This window comes from Schistocerca nitens, chromosome 10 (genome assembly GCF_023898315.1).
Source record: "Schistocerca nitens isolate TAMUIC-IGC-003100 chromosome 10, iqSchNite1.1, whole genome shotgun sequence".
Lineage (NCBI taxonomy): Eukaryota > Metazoa > Arthropoda > Insecta > Orthoptera > Acrididae > Schistocerca > Schistocerca nitens.
In genome coordinates this window covers 168,325,431-168,344,669 of record NC_064623.1, presented here as the reverse complement: position 1 = coordinate 168,344,669, position 19,239 = coordinate 168,325,431, and the positions used below count along the sequence as shown (strand labels likewise).

The window sequence follows — 19,239 nt, the reverse complement described above, 5'->3', positions numbered from 1 at the left end:
CGCCAGACCACCGCGGCCGGCCTTGACCAAAGTGTCTATACATTTATCTTCATGGCTATGTACAGGAATATGGTAATCTTATGAGGCCCAGACTGAAACTTGACTATAGACAGGTACAGACAAATGTAGACTGGTGCAGACAAATGCAGACTGGTACAGACTGGTGCAGACAAATGCAGACTGACTAATCGGAGGTCTGTACTCTCGTTGTAATACCTCGCGCATTCATGTATCACTGCGCAAGTGTGATCCGCGAGGAGAAAAGGTTCTATGTTAGCAGCAATCTCATTGGCTGCGTTACATATTAATACTCGGATCGGCGGAAGCAGAATTTGGTCCGTCTCTATGGTAGCGCCATCTCGTAGTGCGGAGACGGACGAGCGCTGCGCCTGCGCTGTTGTGCTTAGCGGGGCGCGCTCTAGTGGGAAAGTTGTGTACGCGCTGACTACGTGGAACTATGTACACAACACCCAGTAACTCTCTTCTCAAATGGGACCGCATTATTCATCAGTACCCTTTGATATCTTTCCTTCTTTCATGTTCCATTAATTCTCACTAGATCACCCACTTTATCACGCACAAAACATTCACACGCCGTAACCGACCCTCCACCGTTCTTAATCGTTGGCCTCACACCCTGACACTCCATACATTCCCCACAAAGTCGAAGAACAATCATTCGACTATGGCTTCCAAATACTTCAGACTTAGATTCGCCAGTGAATAGTACCTTGGACCATTGCTTCATACTCCACCTTTTATGTTGGTGTTCCCACTGAAATCATTTCACCTTAATTTGTTTGCACGATAAGGGTTTTTTGGCCACGATGTGGTCCTTTAAACCTCGCTCGCGAAGACAGTGTTAAACTGCTGAGACAGAGATTGAGACTGCCCGCGTACTATTTACTTCCTCGCGAATTTCAGATATAGTACAATTCCTCCGGCATTTACTCTTTACATACACGAAATGATTTGCCTTGTAAGATGTTGGGCTCTTTCAGATGGCGACACACTTGCTTTGGCATCAGTTTGCTTGAACCGCTGCAATGTATACACCACTGTAGACTGGACTAGGCAAAATGTTGTCCTACTCGAATAGCCTTGCTGATGGAGAGCTACAATTACAACATGTTCTTCAATTCCAGTCTCCTGCTACTGTCCCATTAGGAGGTAACATGGTATGTACCTGACCAGGTGTACAAACACAATCTACCGTAAACTAATGCAAACTGGTTGCTACACATATAGCTGAAGGACTAAGACCTATTCGAATGGATCCTCTTCAGCATTGCTTTACGCAAACAACGAGTCAAATACGGGGTGATCAAAGAGTCAGTATAAATTTGAAAACTTGATAAATCACGAAATAATGTAGATAGAGAGGTAAAAGTTGACACACATGCTTGCAATGACATGGAGTTTTATTAGAACAAAAAAGGTCCACAAAATGTCCGACAGATCTCTTGCGCGCGTCGTTTGGTCATGATCGTGTGCTCAGCCGCCACTTTCGTCATGCTTGGCCTCCCAGGTCCTCAGAACCTCAGTCCGTGCAATTATTGGCTTTGGGGTTACCTGAAGTCGCAAGTGTATCGGGATCGACCGACATCTCTAGGGATGCTGAAACACAACATCCGACGACAATGCGTCACCGTAACTCCGGACATGCTTTACAGTGCTGTTCACAACATTATTCCTCGACTACAGCTATTGTTGAGGAATGATGGTGGACATATGGAGCATTTCCTGTCAAGAACATCATCTATGCATTGTCTTACTGTTGTGTTGGCAGAAGAGCCAACACCGTGTTACTAGTGGAGGCCGAAATGCACGCGTTTTAGCTCATGCAGGCTGGCGTGAGGAAGGAAGGACTATACTGACGTGAGGTCTGGAACATGACAAGGAGTTACAATTCAGAAAGCGGACGGAATTAGTTTGATACTTAACTTTAATCCATTAATGATGAACGTCGCTTTTGACGGTACATGATTCACAATATTATCTGTTCAGGATACATCGTAACTGAATATGGCGCCTTGCTAGGTCGTAGCAATTGGTGTAGCTGAAGGCTATGCTAAACTGTCGTCTCTGCAAATGAGAGCGTATGTAGACAGTGAACCATCGCTAGCAAAGTCGGCTGTACAACTGGGGCGAGTGCTAGGGAGGCTCTCTAGACTAGACCTGCCGTGTGGCGGCGCTCGGTCTGCAATCACTGATAGTGGCGACACGCGGGTCCGACGTATACTAACGGACCGCGGCCGATTTAATGGCTACCACCTAGCAAGTGTGCTGTCTGGCGGTGACACCACACTTACTTTGTTATGCTAATTATTGCTATTCTGATCAGATGAAGCGCCATCTGTCGGACATTTTTTGAACTTTTGTGTATTTCGGTTCTAATAAAACCCCATGTCATTCCAAGCATGTGTGTCAATTTGTACCTCTCTATCTACATTATTCCGTGATTTATTCAGTTTTCAAATTTATACTGACTTTCTGATCACCCGGTACATAACAGCCGCGCGGAGTGGCCGAGCGCTTTGAGGCGCCCTGTGACGAACTGCGCGGCCCCTCCCGCCGGAGGTTCGAGTCCTCCCTGGGGCATGGGAGTGGCTGTTGTTCTTAGCATAAGTTAGTTTAAGTAGTGTGTAAGACTAGGGACCGATGACCTCAGCAGTTTGGTCCCTTCGGAATCCAGACACATAACATTTTTTTGAAATACACAACAGGGTCGCTTAGTCTTTATATGTTTATGCTCGGTTTGTTATCAGAATGGGGACGTGATGGAATATTCAAAACGAAATCCCTGCTTTAAACACAAATCCTTAGTTATGATAGGTGATAGAAAACTTTTGAGCGCTACTCTACTTGTTTGCTGCTGACCGATGGAGAACAGCAAATGTCACCTGATCGTCATTCTGTTTCAGGAAAAGTGTGTCGCGACTACGTCTGCTGGTGTTCCAGCTGCCCCTGGTGCAGTGGCTGCTGTACGTCATCATTTTCGTCATGGTTGCTGAGGACAAGGTGAGCAGAGCTCTTCAATACCTACTGGGAGTTCAAGCACACTGATGGAAATGAGTGTTACACCACGCTGCACCAGTCCGATATTCATCAAACTTTCTGGAGATGTTCTTTGTATAACGGGTATCAAATGATTAAACTTACATTCGATTTGGGAATATTGTCCATAATCAAGCGTCTGAATCAAAAGGCACTATTCCAGTCGTTGAGGGATCGAAGAAGACAGCCTTCGATTGTCATCTTTCTTGCCGTGGCTGAAAGCCTCGCTATATCAGTTCGTGAAGGCTGCTATATATGTCTTCCAATCACATGCCAGATTTACTACACCACTGGCCATTAAAATTGGTGCACCACGAAGATGACGTGCTACAGACGCAAAATTTAACCACAGGAAGAAGATGCTGTGATATGCAAATGATAAGCTTTTCAGAGCGTTGACACATGGTTGGCGCCGGTGGCGACACCTACAACGGGCTGACATGAGGAAAGTTTACAATCGATTTCTCATACACAAACAGCAGTTGAGCGGCGTTGCATGGTGAAAGGTTGTTGTGATGCCTCGTGTAAGGAGGAGAAATGCGTACCATCACGTTTCCGACTTTGATAAAGATCGGATTGTAGCGTATCGCGATTGCGGTTTATCATATCGCGACATTGCTGCTCGCATTGGTCGAGATCCAATGACTGTTAGCAGAATACGGAATGGTGGGTTCAGGAGGGTAATACGGAACGCCGTGCTGGATCCCAACGGCCTCGTATCACTAGCAGTCGAGATGACACGCATCTTAACCGCGTGGCTGTAACGGATCGTGCAGCCACGTCTCGATCCCTGAGATGGGAACGTTTGCAAGACAACAACCATCTGCACGAACAGTTCGACGACGTTAGCAGCGCCGGCCGCGGTGGTCTAGCGGTTCTAGGCGCTCAGTCCGGAACCGCGCGACTGCTACGTTCGCAGGTTCGAATCCTGCCTCGGGCATGGATGTGTGTGATGTCCTTAGGTTAGTTAGGTTTAAGTAGTTCTAAGTTCTAGGGGACTGATGACCACAGATGTTAAGTCGCATAGTGCTCAGAGCCATTTGAACCATTTTTGACGTTAGCAGCAGCATAGACTATCAGCTCGGAGACCATGGCTGCAGTTACCCTTGACGCTGCATCACAGTGGTGGTGGTGGTTGTTAGTGTTTAACGTCCCGTCGACAACGAGGTCATTAGAGACGGAGCGCAAGCTCGGGTTAGGGAAGGATTGGGAAGGAAATCGGCCGTGCCCTTTCAAAGGAACCATCCCGGCATTTGCCTGAAACGATTTAGGGAAATCACGGAAAACCTAAATCAGGATGGCTGGAGACGGGATTGAACCGTCGTCCTCCCGAATGCGAGTCCAGTGTGCTAACGCTGCATCACAGACAGGAGCACCTGCGATGGTGTACTCAACGACGAACCTGGGTGCACGAATTGCAAAACGTCGTTTTTTCGGATGAATCCAGGTCCTGTTTACAGCCTCATGTTGGTCGCATCCGTGTTTGGCGACATCGCGGTGAACGCACATTAGATGCGTGCATTCGTCATCGCCATACTGGCGTATCACCCGGCATGATGGTATGGGGTGCCTTTAGCTACACGTCTCGGTCACCTCTTATTCGCATTGACGGCACTTTGAACAGTGGAATTTACATTTCAGATGTGTTACGACCAGTGACGCTACCCTTCATTCGATCCCTGCGAAACCCTACATTGCAGCAGGATAATGCGCGACCGCATGTTGCAGGTCCTGTACGGGCCTTTCTGGATACAGAAAATGTTCGACTGCTGCCCTGGCCTGCACATTCTCCAGATCTCTCACCAATTGAAAACGTCTGGTCAATGGTGGCTGAGCAACTGGCTCGTCACAATACGCCAGTCACTACTCTTGATGAACTGTGGTATCGTGTAGAAGCTGCATGGGCAGCTGTACCTGTACACGCCATCCGACCTCTGTTTGACTCAATGACCAGGCGTATCAAGGCCGTTATTACGGCCAGAGGTGGTTGTTCGGGGTACTGATTTCTCAGGATCTATGCACTCAAATTGCTTGAAGATGTAATCACATGTCAGTTCTAGTATGATATATTTGTCGAATGAATACCCGTTTATCATCTGCATTTCTTCTTGGTGTAGCAATTTTAATGGGGCCAAGCTTGGAACCGTAGGAAGTACAGTGACTTCGCTTTCCCTTCGTTTACATAAAATAATACAGACTCGTGTCTGCTTTACTAGTATGAAATAACTGAAAGTAAGCTGTCAGCGGTCAATCCAGCTTTAATAATTTTCTTTTACAATGTGTGTCATACAATCTGTTTGGAAAGAGGAAATATATTTGAAAAAAATCCGTCACAGCAGCAGAGAAATTGCGTACTAGAATTAGAAGCCTTCTATCAGAAACGGGGGCGGCTACATTAATATGTTCAGAGATTGTCGAATCATCCTAAGTGAAAAGAAACGAGATCATTTTTATCAAAACCTTTACGACGTAGTGCACATCATTTCTTTGAAGATCTTTACAGTCGAAAAAGATGACTAGTTTTTGATCAGCCACCAAATGATAGGGACGCCAAGGTTCATGCATAGAATCAATCAACACTTATCCGAGAAACAGAACATCTGAGCCAGTGCAGGCAACCATTAACAGATGAGAGTGAAACGAATATAAAACAATTCATTAAATACATATTAACCCATTTAAAATATAAATTTCGCATGCAAATGTATTTGAAAATTTAAAAAAAAATTAAAGTTCCTTACTAGTAAATGCTGATAATTTAACGCATATTTCGGTCATTCAACTTACTACGGAAAACGACAGGAAAAAGTTGTCCATGAAACTCGTGCTGAATGGTTTTTTGGTTAAATAGTTTCTTTCACAATAGAAATCAGTTTTAGAGGTGCGTGCGTTTTGATTGAAACCATTTTGGATAAAGATCTCTTATACAGAGTGTTACAAAAAGGTACGGCCAAACTTTCAGGAAACAATCCTCACGCACAAAGAAAGAAAATATGTTATGTGGACATGTGTCCGGAAACAATTACTTTCCATGTTAGAGCTCATTTTATTACTTCTCTTCAAATCACATTAATCATGGAATGGAAACACACAGCAACAGAACGTACCAGCGTGACTTCAAACAATTTGTTACAGGAAATGTTCAAAATGTCCTCCGATAGCGAGGATACATGCATCCACCCCTCCATCGCATGGAATCCCTGATGCGCTGATGCAGCCCTGGAGAATGGCGTATTGTATCACAGCCGTCCACAATACGAGCACGAAGAGTCTCTACATTTGGTACCGGGGTTGCGTAGACAAGAGCTTTCAAACTCCCCCATAAATGAAAGTCAAGAGGGTTGACCGAGGAGGCCATGGAATTGGTCCGCCTCTACCAACCCATCGGTCACCGAATCTGTTGTTGAGAAGCGTACGAACACTTTGACTGAAATGTGCAGGAGCTCCATCGTGCATGAACCACATGTTGTGTCGTACTTGTAAAGGCACATGTTCTAGCAGCACAGGTAGAGTATCCCGTATGAAATCATGATAACGTGCTCCACTGAGCGTAGGTGGAAGAATATGGGGCCCAATCAAGACATCACCAACAATGCCTGCCCAAACGTTCACAGATAATCTGTGTTGATGACGTGATTGCACAATTGTGTGCGGATTCTCGTCAGCCCACACACGTTGATTGTGAAAATTTGCAATTTGATCACGTTGGAATGAATCCTCATCCGTAAAGAGAACATTTGCACTGAAATGAGGATTGACACACTGTTGGATGAACCCTTCGCAGAAGTGTACCCGTGGAGGCCAATCAGCTGCTGATAGTGCCTGCACACGCTGTACATGGTACGGAAACAACTGGTTCTCCCATAGCACTCTCCATACAGTGACGTGGTCAACGTTACCTTGTACAGAAGCAACTTCTCTGACACTGACATTAGGGTTATCGTCAACTGCACGAAGAATTGCCTCGTCCATTGCAGGTGTCCTCGTCGTTCTAGGTCTTCCCCAGTCGCGAGTCATAGGCTGGGACGTTCCGTGCTCCCTAAGACGCCGATCAATTGCTTCGTTCTGGAAATCTGTCTCGATACAAACGTACCGCGCCACGACTATTGCCCCGTGCTAATCCATACATCAAATGGTCATTTGCCAACCCCGCATTTGTAAACATTTCACTGACTGCAAAACCAGGTTCGTGATGAACACTAACCTGTTGATGCTACGTACTGATGTCCTTCATGATAGTACTGTAGAGCAATGAGTCGCATGTCAACACAAGCACCGAAGTCAACATTACCTTCCATCAATTGGGCCAACTGGCGGTGAATCGAGGAAGTACAGTATATACTGACGAAACTAAAATGAGCTCTAACATGGAAATTAAGCGTTTCGGGACACATGTCCACGTAACATCTTTTCTTTATTTGTGTGTGAGGAATGTTTCCTGAAAGTTTGGCCGTACCTTTTTGTAACACCCTGTATTTACCCTGCACGTACAAGGTGTATGAGATGATTATATAGACAGTTTTTTATCCAACTGCAAACTCTTTTCTCGAAGAAGCGTCTCATAGCGTTTCCGTGCTGAAATAGGATCCTTAGTGCAATGACGAAATCCATTTACGTATTGGAAAAGTTTATGCTCTTTCATGACGTTGAATTACGACTACAAGAAGAGGCTGCACTTTGTTCTACTTGTATTGTCCTTACCGTTATGTAAGTCGAAGAGTGATCTTGTGCTGCTTCAAAAGTCAAAGCACTGTATTTCGATTTCAGTATTATTTCAAAATTTTGTGCACGATGAATCACCTAAAGCTTGCGCCGCAGATATTCCCGAATTGGAAAATGCTATTGATGTGTCGTTTTCACAGAATGGATTGGTAGTTAGGGGCTCGTATTGTTATCCAATCAACAGATTGTAATAATACTTATAAAGTGAGTTTTTTTGCCAACGTACACTTTTAAGTAAATAATGCCTATTAACATTAATAAACTAAAATTAGGGCAAATGGAAATGTTATTGATGCTTGTTGCAGGAGTCTAGTGCGAAACGTATACGAGATATCGTATTTTGAAAAGTTTTCACAACTGCACATGCTTGTGCAATTCAATCTGCGTAGTTGCTACATGCGATGTTGTTATGTTTGTATACAATATATTTGAGAGTTCCTTCAGCGCATGGCGATATGCTTGTCAGTTAATGTGTGACATTCCAACCAGTTGGTCTTGAGTGGACAATAGGATTTACCAATACAGAAAACGCCGACACGCTCATGCGGTATGGAGAGTGTAGGAAGAATGCAGTTCGTTCTTGTACGGTGTACGCTGCAAGATATTCCAATAGACGTCGACCATCTCGGCAATTAATCAACCAGCTACGTGAAAGTACTAGTGTAACAGAAGAAAACAAGTGACGGCGGTAGAGGCGGAAATTAACGTCCTTGCCGCTGTAGCAGTTGATCGACACGTTAGCTCCCGAGAAATCGCACGAAGAACTAACAACAGTCAGACAAGTGTCCTAAGCTTTCTCCACTGGTATAGGTTCCATCCCTATCGCAGCTCTCCCGATCAAGATCTGTATGGAAACGATTATGAGAATCGTGTTAAATTGCTCCAGATGTACCACGTAACTTGTTTACTGACGAAGCCATATTTGCTAATCATGGCCAGACAGACCGCCGAAACATGCACTATTGGGCTGTTGACAATCGCCGTTGGCTTCGTCAGATGGAATGTCAGCGTCCATGGAGTGTAAACGTGTGGTGTGGGATAGTGAACCAGCAGCTCATAGGCCCGTTCTTCATAGACGGAACACTGAACGCGCACAAGTATCACAGCTTCCTAAAAGACCATCTTCAACATATGCTAGAAGACGTTCCTCTGAAAGACCAGGAGGAACCTGTGGCAGCAACATAATGGCTGTCGAGTCCACAGTGCTCGAAGTAATGCAGCATGTCTTCAGGAGTTGTTTCCCAATCGTTGGACTGGATACAGAGCACCTGACCCTTGGCCAGCCCGTTCCCCGGATTTGATGCCTGTTTAATTTTTCTTTGGGAAAAGCTGAAAGACGCTGTCTATGAGGACACACGAACTATATCCGGTCATATGCAACGACGTATTACAGTAGCCTGCTCGGACATCTCCACTGAAATGCTATCATGTGTGCCGCAGTCGTTCCATACGAGACTGGAAGCGTGTATTGCCAGTGCTGGTGGTCATTTTGAACACAACCTGTGATGGTCAGTTGTCTCGTTACTGGTCAGAATGCACATTATTGCTCTATGCACTCGTGTTGTTCTTTAGTGTGTGCTACCACAAATATTGTGCCCGCCTGGCTAGTCGCACTGTCTAACGCGCTGCTTCCTGAGCGGGAAGGCGTACTGGTCCCAGGCACGAATCCTCTCAGCGGATTGGTGTCGAGGTCCGGTGTGCCGGCCAGCCTGTGTATGGTTTTTAAGGCAGTTTTCCATCTACCTTGGCGAATGCGGGCTGGTTCCCCTCATTCCGCCCCAGTTACACTATCTCGGCGATTGCTGCGCAAACACTTTCTCCACATACGTGTACACCATAATTACTCTACCACGCAAACATTTGGGGTTACACTCGTCTGGTATGAGACGTTCCAGCGGGGGCCGAACCGCTCAGTAACCCTGGGTTCGGTGTGGGGCAGCGGTGGGGTGAGTGGACTGCTGTAGCCTGTTTTGGGATTGTGTACCACTGAGGGCTACGGTGGCACGAAGCCTCTCTGTCGTTTCTAGGTCCCTGGTTTAATAGACACATACATACATGAGGATCCTTACATGAAGTATTTGGTATCACGCTTTTCACAGTATAGCAGATGTTAAAATACAGCTTTCGATGCTCTGTGTTGTGTCAAGTAGCATTCTGTATGAGATATACAAAAAGGTTGTTGTTGTTGTTGTTGTTGTGGTCCTCAGTCCTGAGACTGGTTTGATGCAGCTCTCCATGCTACTCTATCCTGTGCAAGCTTCTTCATCTCCCAGTACCTACTGCAACCTACATCCTTCTGAATCTGCTTAGTGTATTCATCTCTTGGTCTCCCTCTACGATTTTTACCCTCCACGCTGCCCTCCAATGCTAAATTGGTGATCCCTCGATGCCTCAGAACATGTCCTACCAACCGATCCCTTCTTCTAGTCAAGTTGTGCCACAAACTTCTCTTCTCCCCAATCCTATTCAATACCTCCTCATTAGTTACGTGATCTACCCACCTTATCTTCAGCATTCTTCTGTAGCACCGCATTTCGAAAGCTTCTATTCTCTTCTTGTCCAAACTGGTTATCGTCCATGTTTCACTTCCATACATGGCTACACACCATACAAATACTTTCAGAAACGACTTCCTGACACTTAAATCTATACTCGATGTTAACAAATTTCTCTTCATCAGAAACGATTTCCTTGCCATTGCCAGTCTACATTTTATATCCTCTCTACTTCGACCATCATCAGTTATTTTACTCCCTAAATAGCAAAACTCCTTTACTACTTTAAGTGTCTCATTTCCTAATCTAATCCCCTCAGCATCACCCGATTTAATTTGACTACATTCCATTATCCTCGTTTTGCTTTTGTTGATGTTCATCTTATATCCTCCTTTCAAGACACTGTCCATTCCGTTCAACTGCTCTTCCAAGTCCTTTGCTGTCTCTGACAGAATTACAATGTCATCGGCGAACCTCAAAGTTTTTACTTCTTCTCCATGAATTTTAATACCTACTCCGAATTTTTCTTTTGTTTCCTTTACTGCTTGCTCAATATACAGATTGAATAACATCGGGGAGAGGCTACAACCCTGTCTCACTCCTTTCCCAACCACTGCTTCCCTTTCATGCCCCTCGACTCTTATAACTGCCATCTGGTTTCTGTACAAATTGTAAATAGCCTTTCGCTCCCTGTATTTTACCCCTGCCACCTTCAGAATTTGAAAGAGAGTATTCCAGTTAACGTTGTCAAAAGCTTTCTCTAAGTCTACAAATGCTAGAAACGTAGGTTTGCCTTTTCTTAATCTTTCTTCTAAGATAAGTCGTAAGGTTAGTATTGCCTCACGTGTTCCAACACTTCTACGGAATCCAAACTGATCTTCCCCGAGGTCCGCTTCTACAAGTTTTTCCATTCGTCTGTAAAGAATTCGCGTTAGTATTCTTTTATTATCACGCTTTTCACAGTATAGCAGATGTTAAAATACAGCTTTCGATGCTCTGTGTTGTGTCAAGTAGCATTCTGTATGAGATATATAAAAAGGTAACACACCCAATTCACATCTCATTTAAATAAAATTAACAGGAATTTTTAATTACTGGTAAAGTATCTTATTAGTATCATCGATTTCACGAAATGTACAGAAATATTAATTATTTCATCCGTGTAGCTATCTGACAACAATCACATAGAAATGTTAATGTTAAAATCAGTTCAGTCATTAAATGGGAAATCAATTGTCAAAATTAGATTATTTCCTTAAATGTAAAAATGTTTTCGGTAGACATCTGGCTAATTGGTGTGCTGAAAGTTAGTTTCACTCAAAGAGATTTTCCTTCTATAAAAACTCAAATCAGATTTGTTGTGTTAATTCTATGATTACCAGCTCTGGAACTTTCTAGACTGCGCGGCTAGCCGGGCGGGCAAGGGTCGCCATAGCATGTGCTATCAGAAACTCAAGATGACTTGTAGGAAACTCGTCTTAACCTTGTGGCAACATGACGCTATGACTCGGCTGATGACGCAGGAAGATTTCATCAATGTAATTCTGTGAGGAAGTCTTCATTCGCGTACAATGAATGAAGCGTTTTAAAACGTTGCCAGAGCTCGTTCAGCACGCTCCTCTGGCCTTGTTGCAGGGGACGTACACCAAAGTGCTCCCGTACCTGCAGCCGCTCTTCGTGGGCTCCATGATGCTGGCCGTGTGGGGCACCAACATGACGATCCGGGTGCTCAACACCATCCTGAGCGACTTCAAGGCGACGGCCAAGTTCATGTCCCTGCAGCTCATCGTCATCCTGGACGTGCTGCAGACCTCGATAGCGAATCTCATAGCCAAGAACGTGCCGTGCACCGTCCCGCTGACGCCCACTATGTGGGCCAACTGTGAGTACCACCTGTAGCCATTCGTTTGGGCACTGGAAGGGTAAGTTTGGGATGATCGCCGAGGTTATCTCTGTATGTATCAGGCAATGTCCTGACAGACTCACTCATCGACTAACCCAACCCGCTGAGGACAGAAGCTTTGAATTTTGAGAAGGTGTGGATCTTCCATTGTAGGCGTCATTCACGGTGAAAGTTTTTGAAATTCTATCTCTGAGGCAACACCGACCCTACGACTTATCTTAGAAAAAAGATTAAGGAAAGGCAAACATACGTTTCTTGCATTTGTAGACTTAGAGAAATCTTTTGACAATGTTGATTGGAATACTCACTTTCAAATTCTGAAGTTGGCAGGGTTAAAATACAGGGAGCGAAAGGCTATTTACAATTTGTACAGAAAGCAGATGGCAGTTATAAGAGTCGAGGGGTATGAAAGGGAAGCAGTGGTTGGGAAGGGAGTGAGACAGGGTTGTAGCCTATCTCTGATGTTATTCAATCTGTATATTGAGCAAGCAGCAAAGGAAACAAAAGAAATGTTCGGAGTAGGTATTAAAATCCATGGAGAAGAAATAAAAACTTTGAGGTTCGCCGATGACATTGTAATTCTGTCAGAGACAGCAAAGGACTTGGAAGAGCAGTTGAACGGAATGGACAGTGTCTTGAAAGGAGGGTATAAGATGAACATCAACAAAACCAAAACGAGGATAAAGGAATGTAGTCGAATTAAGTCGGGTGATGCAGAGGGAATTAGATTAGGAAATGAAACACTTAAAGTGGTAAAGGAGTTTTGCTATTTGGGGAGCAAAATAACTGATGATTGTCGAAGTAGAGAGGATATAAAATGTAGACTGGCAATGGCAAGAAAAGCATTTCTGAGGAAGAAAAATTTGTTAACATCGAGTATAGATTTAAATGTCAGGAAGTCGTTTCTGAATGTATTTGTATGGAGTGTAGCCATGTATGGAAGTGAAACATGGACGATAAATAGTTTAGACAAGAAGAGAATAGAAGCTTTCGAAATGTGGTTCTACAGAAGAATGCTGAAGATTAGATGGGTAGATCACATAACTAATGAGGAAGTATTGAATAGAATTGGGGAGAAGAGGAGCTTGTGGCACAACTTGACTAGAAGAAGGGATCGGTTGGTAGGACATATTCTGAGACACCGAGGGATCACCAATTTAGTATTGGTGGGCAGCGTGGAGGGTAAAAATCGTAGAGGGAGACCAAGAGATGAATACACTAAGCAGATTCAGAAGGATGTAGGCTGCAGTAGGTACTGGGAGATGAAGAAGCTTGCACAGGATAGAGTAGCATGGAGAGCTGCATCAAATCAGTCTCAGGACTGAAGACCAAAACAACAACAACATCTCTGAGGGTGAAATAGAGGATGAAAGACTTTCTGGGAAATGTCGTTATTAAGGCAGTTTCGAAGCTAGACTATCAAGACTATTGTTTGGTTTCTCAGTCAGAAATAAAGAATTACCTGTTTCAATATTTTTGGAAATTTATCCCCTGTGGGGGTGAAATAGTTGTCGAAATTTTTTTAAAATAAATCATTATTAAAGAACTACTACAGCGTTTTTAAAGCTCCATCTATGGAAATTGGTATTCGACTTGTCGGTTGCAATTTAAAAAAATACGTATTTCAGTGTTTTGAAAAATTCATGCCCTAAGGCGGTGAAATAGAGGAAGAAATATTTTATGAAATATTTCATTATGAAATCATTCTTAAAGCTAAATGTATGAGAATTTGATTGTAGCTTCGCGGTTGGAAAAAAATACATCTTTCACTATTTTTGGAAATTCAGCCCGAGAGGGAGAGAAATAGGGCCAAACTCAATCACTCAGACATCATCGCATAGCCCAAACCGCTAAGTATAGAAACTTGAAATTTCGAGATGGTATAGATCTTGTATTGTAGGCGTCGTTTAAGAAGGGGTTGTCGAAATTCCTCTCCTAAGGCGGTGAAACAGAGGATGAAAGGCTTTTTGAAAATATGTTTCTATTAAGGCAATTTTGAAGCCATAAGTACAAAAATTAGTATTTGGTTTCAAAGTCAGAAATACAAAAATACACAGTTTTTGAAATTTGACATTAAGGAATAAAATAGTGGGTGAAATCTTTTTCAGAAAATAAATCAGTATTAAAGACCTACTAACGCACTTTTAAAGTTACATCTATGAAAATTGATATTTGACTCCTCAGTTAAATTTCAACTCCTAAGGGGGGTGAAAAAGAGGGGAAAAATTGTAGGAAAATATTTAGCCAAAACGTTTAAAGCTAAATCTACGAAAATTGTTATTTCACTTCTCTGTTAGATAGAAAGATATATCTGTTAGGGGATGAAAGTTTATATGAAGATATCACCAAAAGAACTGATTAACAAAGATTTTAGACTCCGATAATAGAACAGCTATTTGGTCAGTAGTACATTCGGAAAAGACCATGCTTCTACAGCCTTAATTAGCATGAAGTGTTTAGAAGTTGTTGCAATTTTTAAACAGCATAAAAATTCGATTAGAGGAAACAAAACAAAAAATATCTGTGCAGACTGCGAGCGAAGCAGGAGGCGCTAAGCTAGTTGTGTATAAACTGAGGATGATGATTTCCAGTATTCCCCTGATCCCTATGGTATGGACCAACTGTGCATTGAAAGGCTAACCTTTGGGATGGTGTGTGTGGTCATTCTGAATAAACTGAAGATGATGACAGCCAAGCTTATAACCGGCAATGTGCCCTGCGCTGTTCCACAGATCCACACACTATGCACCAATGTTGAGAATCAGCTGAACGCGTTTATTTGAACATGGAAATGGCGAGCTTTGGGGTAATCAGTCAGGTCATTGTGGATGACTGAACATGATGATAGCCAAGCTCATAGCCGACAACAAGCCCTTCACCATTCCGCTGATACACACGTTCTGAGGCAACTGTGTCAGCTATAGCCATTTGTTTGGATGTGGACAATGACGTCATTCTGTGTGAACCAAGATGATGATGGCCAAGCACATAGCAAACAACATGACCTGGAATATTCTCATTTTTCCTCACTCTCCCCGTCTCTCTGACACAATCCTTTGTAGGTCAAATACATGTGCATTAGCAGAAATTTATCCAAGAGATACAAGATTATAGATATATCTGATTTGATAAGTTTGAAGGTGAGTCATGCCTCTCTTCTAAATATTACAGGACATACATAAAACTTACTGTATCCCAAATGTGTGATATGTCCCCTCTCAATATTTATCTGAAGGTTGTTTACTTTGGTACTAACATGCGACCACATCTATTATTAACAACACCATTAGAGGCAGCTTACTCCACACAAATGTATGTAAGATAAGCCATGATGTGACTACAGTTTTTTACTGTGATACGAATAACACAAGTGAGTAAAATTTTTTTTATGTATTCTTGATTTAACTTTTTGTGATCTTGATGTTGCTCTAACTGTTGATATCGTTTTACTATCAGGTAGCTTGAAAATGCTGAAGAGACGAAATTAACAAATAGCAAAGTCATGAAATGAAGTGTTTATTTCAAAACATAGAAACAGCCTACGCAGGACAATGACTTCCCCCAAGATACTTTTTAGGGTATTAATATGGTAATGGATATTACCTTTTTGAGTTACTGATCCTAAATCACAACCTTTTGTATCAATTGAATTAGTAAATGAAACTAGAAAATATTCACAAGTATTTACTAATGATGTCAGGTTGAAAGTGAAGTTGGAAAAATTGGGAAAAAGGGTGAAATTCGTGTTGGATACTAACAATTAAAACTAAAAGGAAATACCACTGAGTAATACTCCTCAATGCTGAAATACAAGAAATAGGTTTAAAATCCTTATTTGAATTTGATGCCATCTGCGACCGTATCTGTTTACAAAGCTTCACACCTGATCATGCTAATGGATTTCTGGGATTATTTTCATGTCTTCAATTTTTTAATGTGAACTGAAACAACCAGACCTTAAGAAAAGTGTTTTGGAGCTACTTTTCTGTGTCGATTGCATAACGTAAATCGCAGGTCCAACATATGACTAAATGGATGTCAAAAACGGTCAAAACATTATCTTCACATTAGCCTGTAGAACTGACTCTTTAACAGCCCAGCACCCTGACAAGACTTTCTTCACCTCCTCATTTTAACACCATCTCATGCAGCCATGCGAACTTGTTTGCCGAATTGGTAACACTCTATGAGTGCATGCTGCACTGTGTTGAACCTATAGAGATTGATAAGTCGTCAACTCCTGGAGAGAACATCTTTCTGACCTTAAAATATCACACGTTTTCTCACCCATATGTTATATTTGGGTATACAGATGAAGCGTGACTGAAGAAACACGCAGTACAATATGAAAACATCGCCATTCTGGACACCATTCCAGTCCTCCAGGCATTGCTGGGAATCGAACTTGGGTCCTCTGCATGGCAGCTGTGGTGTGCGTACTGTAAGACCTTCGGTACACACACGATCAGATTATTTGACTTGTCGCTCTAACGAAGTAGGCGAGTGTCAGAAATATGTCTTATGGTCTTATCGTGGCATGTTTTATCTTCTGCCGTTAGGTCAGACGATAGAAATGCCACTTGCACGCTTAGAGTAGCACATTGACGGTGACCAACTTTAAACAGAACTTGATTAATTTTCACACACATTTATTAAAATAATAAAAAGCATAAAAATAACTTGACTTGATTCCGGATGCTATTTACAATTGACAATCTGAAGTTCCTTTGGTCTTGGTACGTTAATCTTATTCTCACATATCTCAGATACTTGACTAAGTGTCTATATATTTATCTTCATGGCTATGTACAGGAATACGATAATCTTATTAGGTGCAGACTGGTAGAGACTAATTCAGACTGATGCAGACTAATGCAGGCTAATGCAGACTGCCGGCCGGAGTGGCCGAGCGGTTCTAGGCGCTACAGTCTGGAACTGCGCGACCGCTGCGGTCGCAGGTTCGAATCCTGCCTTGGGCATGGATGTGTGTGATGTCCTTAGATTAGTTAGGTTTAAGTAGTTCTAAGTTCTAGGGGACTGATGACCTCAGTAGTTTAGTCCCATAGTGCTCATAGCCATTTGAACCATTTGAACTAATGCAGACTGACTAATCGGAGGTCTGTACACTCGTTATAATACCTCGCGCGTTCATGTATCACTGCGCGAGTGTGATCCGCGAGGAGAAAAGGTTCTACGTTAGCAGCTATCTCATTGGCTGCGTTACATATTAATACGCGGATCGGCGGAAGCAGAATTTGGTCAGTCTCTAAGACAGCGCCATCTCGTAGTGCGGAGACGGACGAGCGCTGCGCCTGCGCTGTTGTGCTTAGCGGGGCGCGCTCTAGTGGGAAAGTTGTGTACGCGCTGACTACGCGGAACTATGTACACAAAAGCAGCCAACTATGTTGACCACTCGACTGGGGAGGCACAGTATAATATGGTCATTTATTTCAGCTACAGCGTTACCCCTAACACGTAAAACTGAAGAGGAGACATTTGCTCTCTCTAGCCCCTCGCACCACCCCTGTTTGTAAACACCTATGGCCGAAGGTATCAAATATTCTTTGGAATATCTGTCATGTAGGCTCTGAGGAGTCAGGTCACTCTGAGGGTGTTTCAGTGATAGCCAAAAACGCATACAGCAAAATTTTGCTGATTCTCGCTTTGTGGGTCAACGTAAAACATCAATTTAGGTATCCATTGGGCGTGGGAGAGGTGTAGGCTCTGGATTAATCAGTGAACTCATTCTCAGTGTGATACAGTTAATGACATAATTTGTATTTCAGAAATTTTTGGATTTCACCTTTTGCATGTTCAGTGCATTTTGATGACCTGTTGCTAATGTGAGCACCCTTATGTGGCAGTGGTTGTGTCGACGCTGGTGCTGGTGGAGATGGTTCCACTGAGTCTTTGGGCCCGTTCGCTCTACTGCCGTCCCACGCCACCCATTACAGCGCTTGTGGTTCGCCATGGGAACACGTCCAGCGGTCCAGAATCTAATGGGCACATCGAGCCCATACCCACGTACAGGAGCTGTGTCATCCTGACTGAGGACTTGCCGCCTGTTCGCAGCGTGAGCATGGATGGGGTCGACTCATCATCCACGGCCTAGATACTTCCAGCGACCAATCTGTTTTTGGTTCCATCGTCAACGATGGTGAGGCAGACGAGTGATCAGTCACAAAGGGCAAAAGTTCCAGTGTTCTAAGTGTAACATAAAATCTGTGATTTTGTCCAATATTGGGGAACAGTTGTACACTTCAGTGTGCAGTGCACTCTGACAGAAACATTATTACTCCTGGAGAACCATTCTAACTATGTTAATAAACTGAAATGTGACCTTCAGCATTGTATTAGCATTTCAAAACAAATAAGAGATTAGAAGCACTGCCTACAATTAATCATAATGCAAAAATATCAGAGATGATCCTTATTGTCATGCTGATCACTTGTGATAGGACTAATAATTTTTTTATTGTTATTATTATTATTTTATTATTATTGTTATTATTATTATTTTATTATTACTATTATCCTATCTAATTTCAAACTAGTATGACTATGTATGTACATCTGTGTCAGTGTATATATGAAAAAAGACTGTGAATCTTAATAGGCAACATATCCAGTGACAGAGGTGGTCTTGAAGGTATTGCTGATGGACAAGGATCCGCTGAGGCTTTGGGGCCAGTCCTATTAGTGTCACTGGATGCGCACTGCATGTAGCTTTCCAGGTACCATGGAGCATGTCAAGATTTTAGCTACATGCTGCAGGAGATGCATAGTCCTAACCAATTACCTGCCATCCTAATTGACTCACAACATGTAGGGAATTGACTGATCATCCATAGTCTAGCTTTCTCGAGAAATTGTAGGCTTGCTGGTTTGATCATCAGCTATCTTGTGTCATGTGGAAGGAGAGTAAACTGTCCCACTGGGCGAAGGATGCGGTACTCTGAAGGTTGCTTAAAAACTGCGATTTCGTCCATTACTGTAGAACAGTTGAATACTTCACATTGTAGTATGTACTTGTAGCGATGTTTTTACTTATTGAGAACTACC

General features: G+C 43.0%; 1 protein-coding gene across 2 annotated transcripts in view; it reads left to right on the top strand.

The window, feature by feature from the left end:
* The window catches only part of LOC126210581 (organic solute transporter alpha-like protein), a 173,338-nt gene extending 154,675 nt beyond the window's left edge, over nt 1-18,663 (top strand). For both annotated transcript variants that reach the window (XM_049939846.1, XM_049939845.1), the window contains exons 5-7: nt 2,925-3,021; nt 11,910-12,156; nt 18,042-18,663. In XM_049939846.1, coding sequence (XP_049795803.1) covers nt 2,925-3,021; nt 11,910-12,156; nt 18,042-18,289 — 592 coding nt within the window. In that variant the 3' untranslated portion in view covers nt 18,290-18,663. The remainder of the gene's footprint in view (nt 1-2,924; nt 3,022-11,909; nt 12,157-18,041) is intronic.
* The last annotated feature ends 576 nt before the right edge of the window (nt 18,664-19,239 follow it).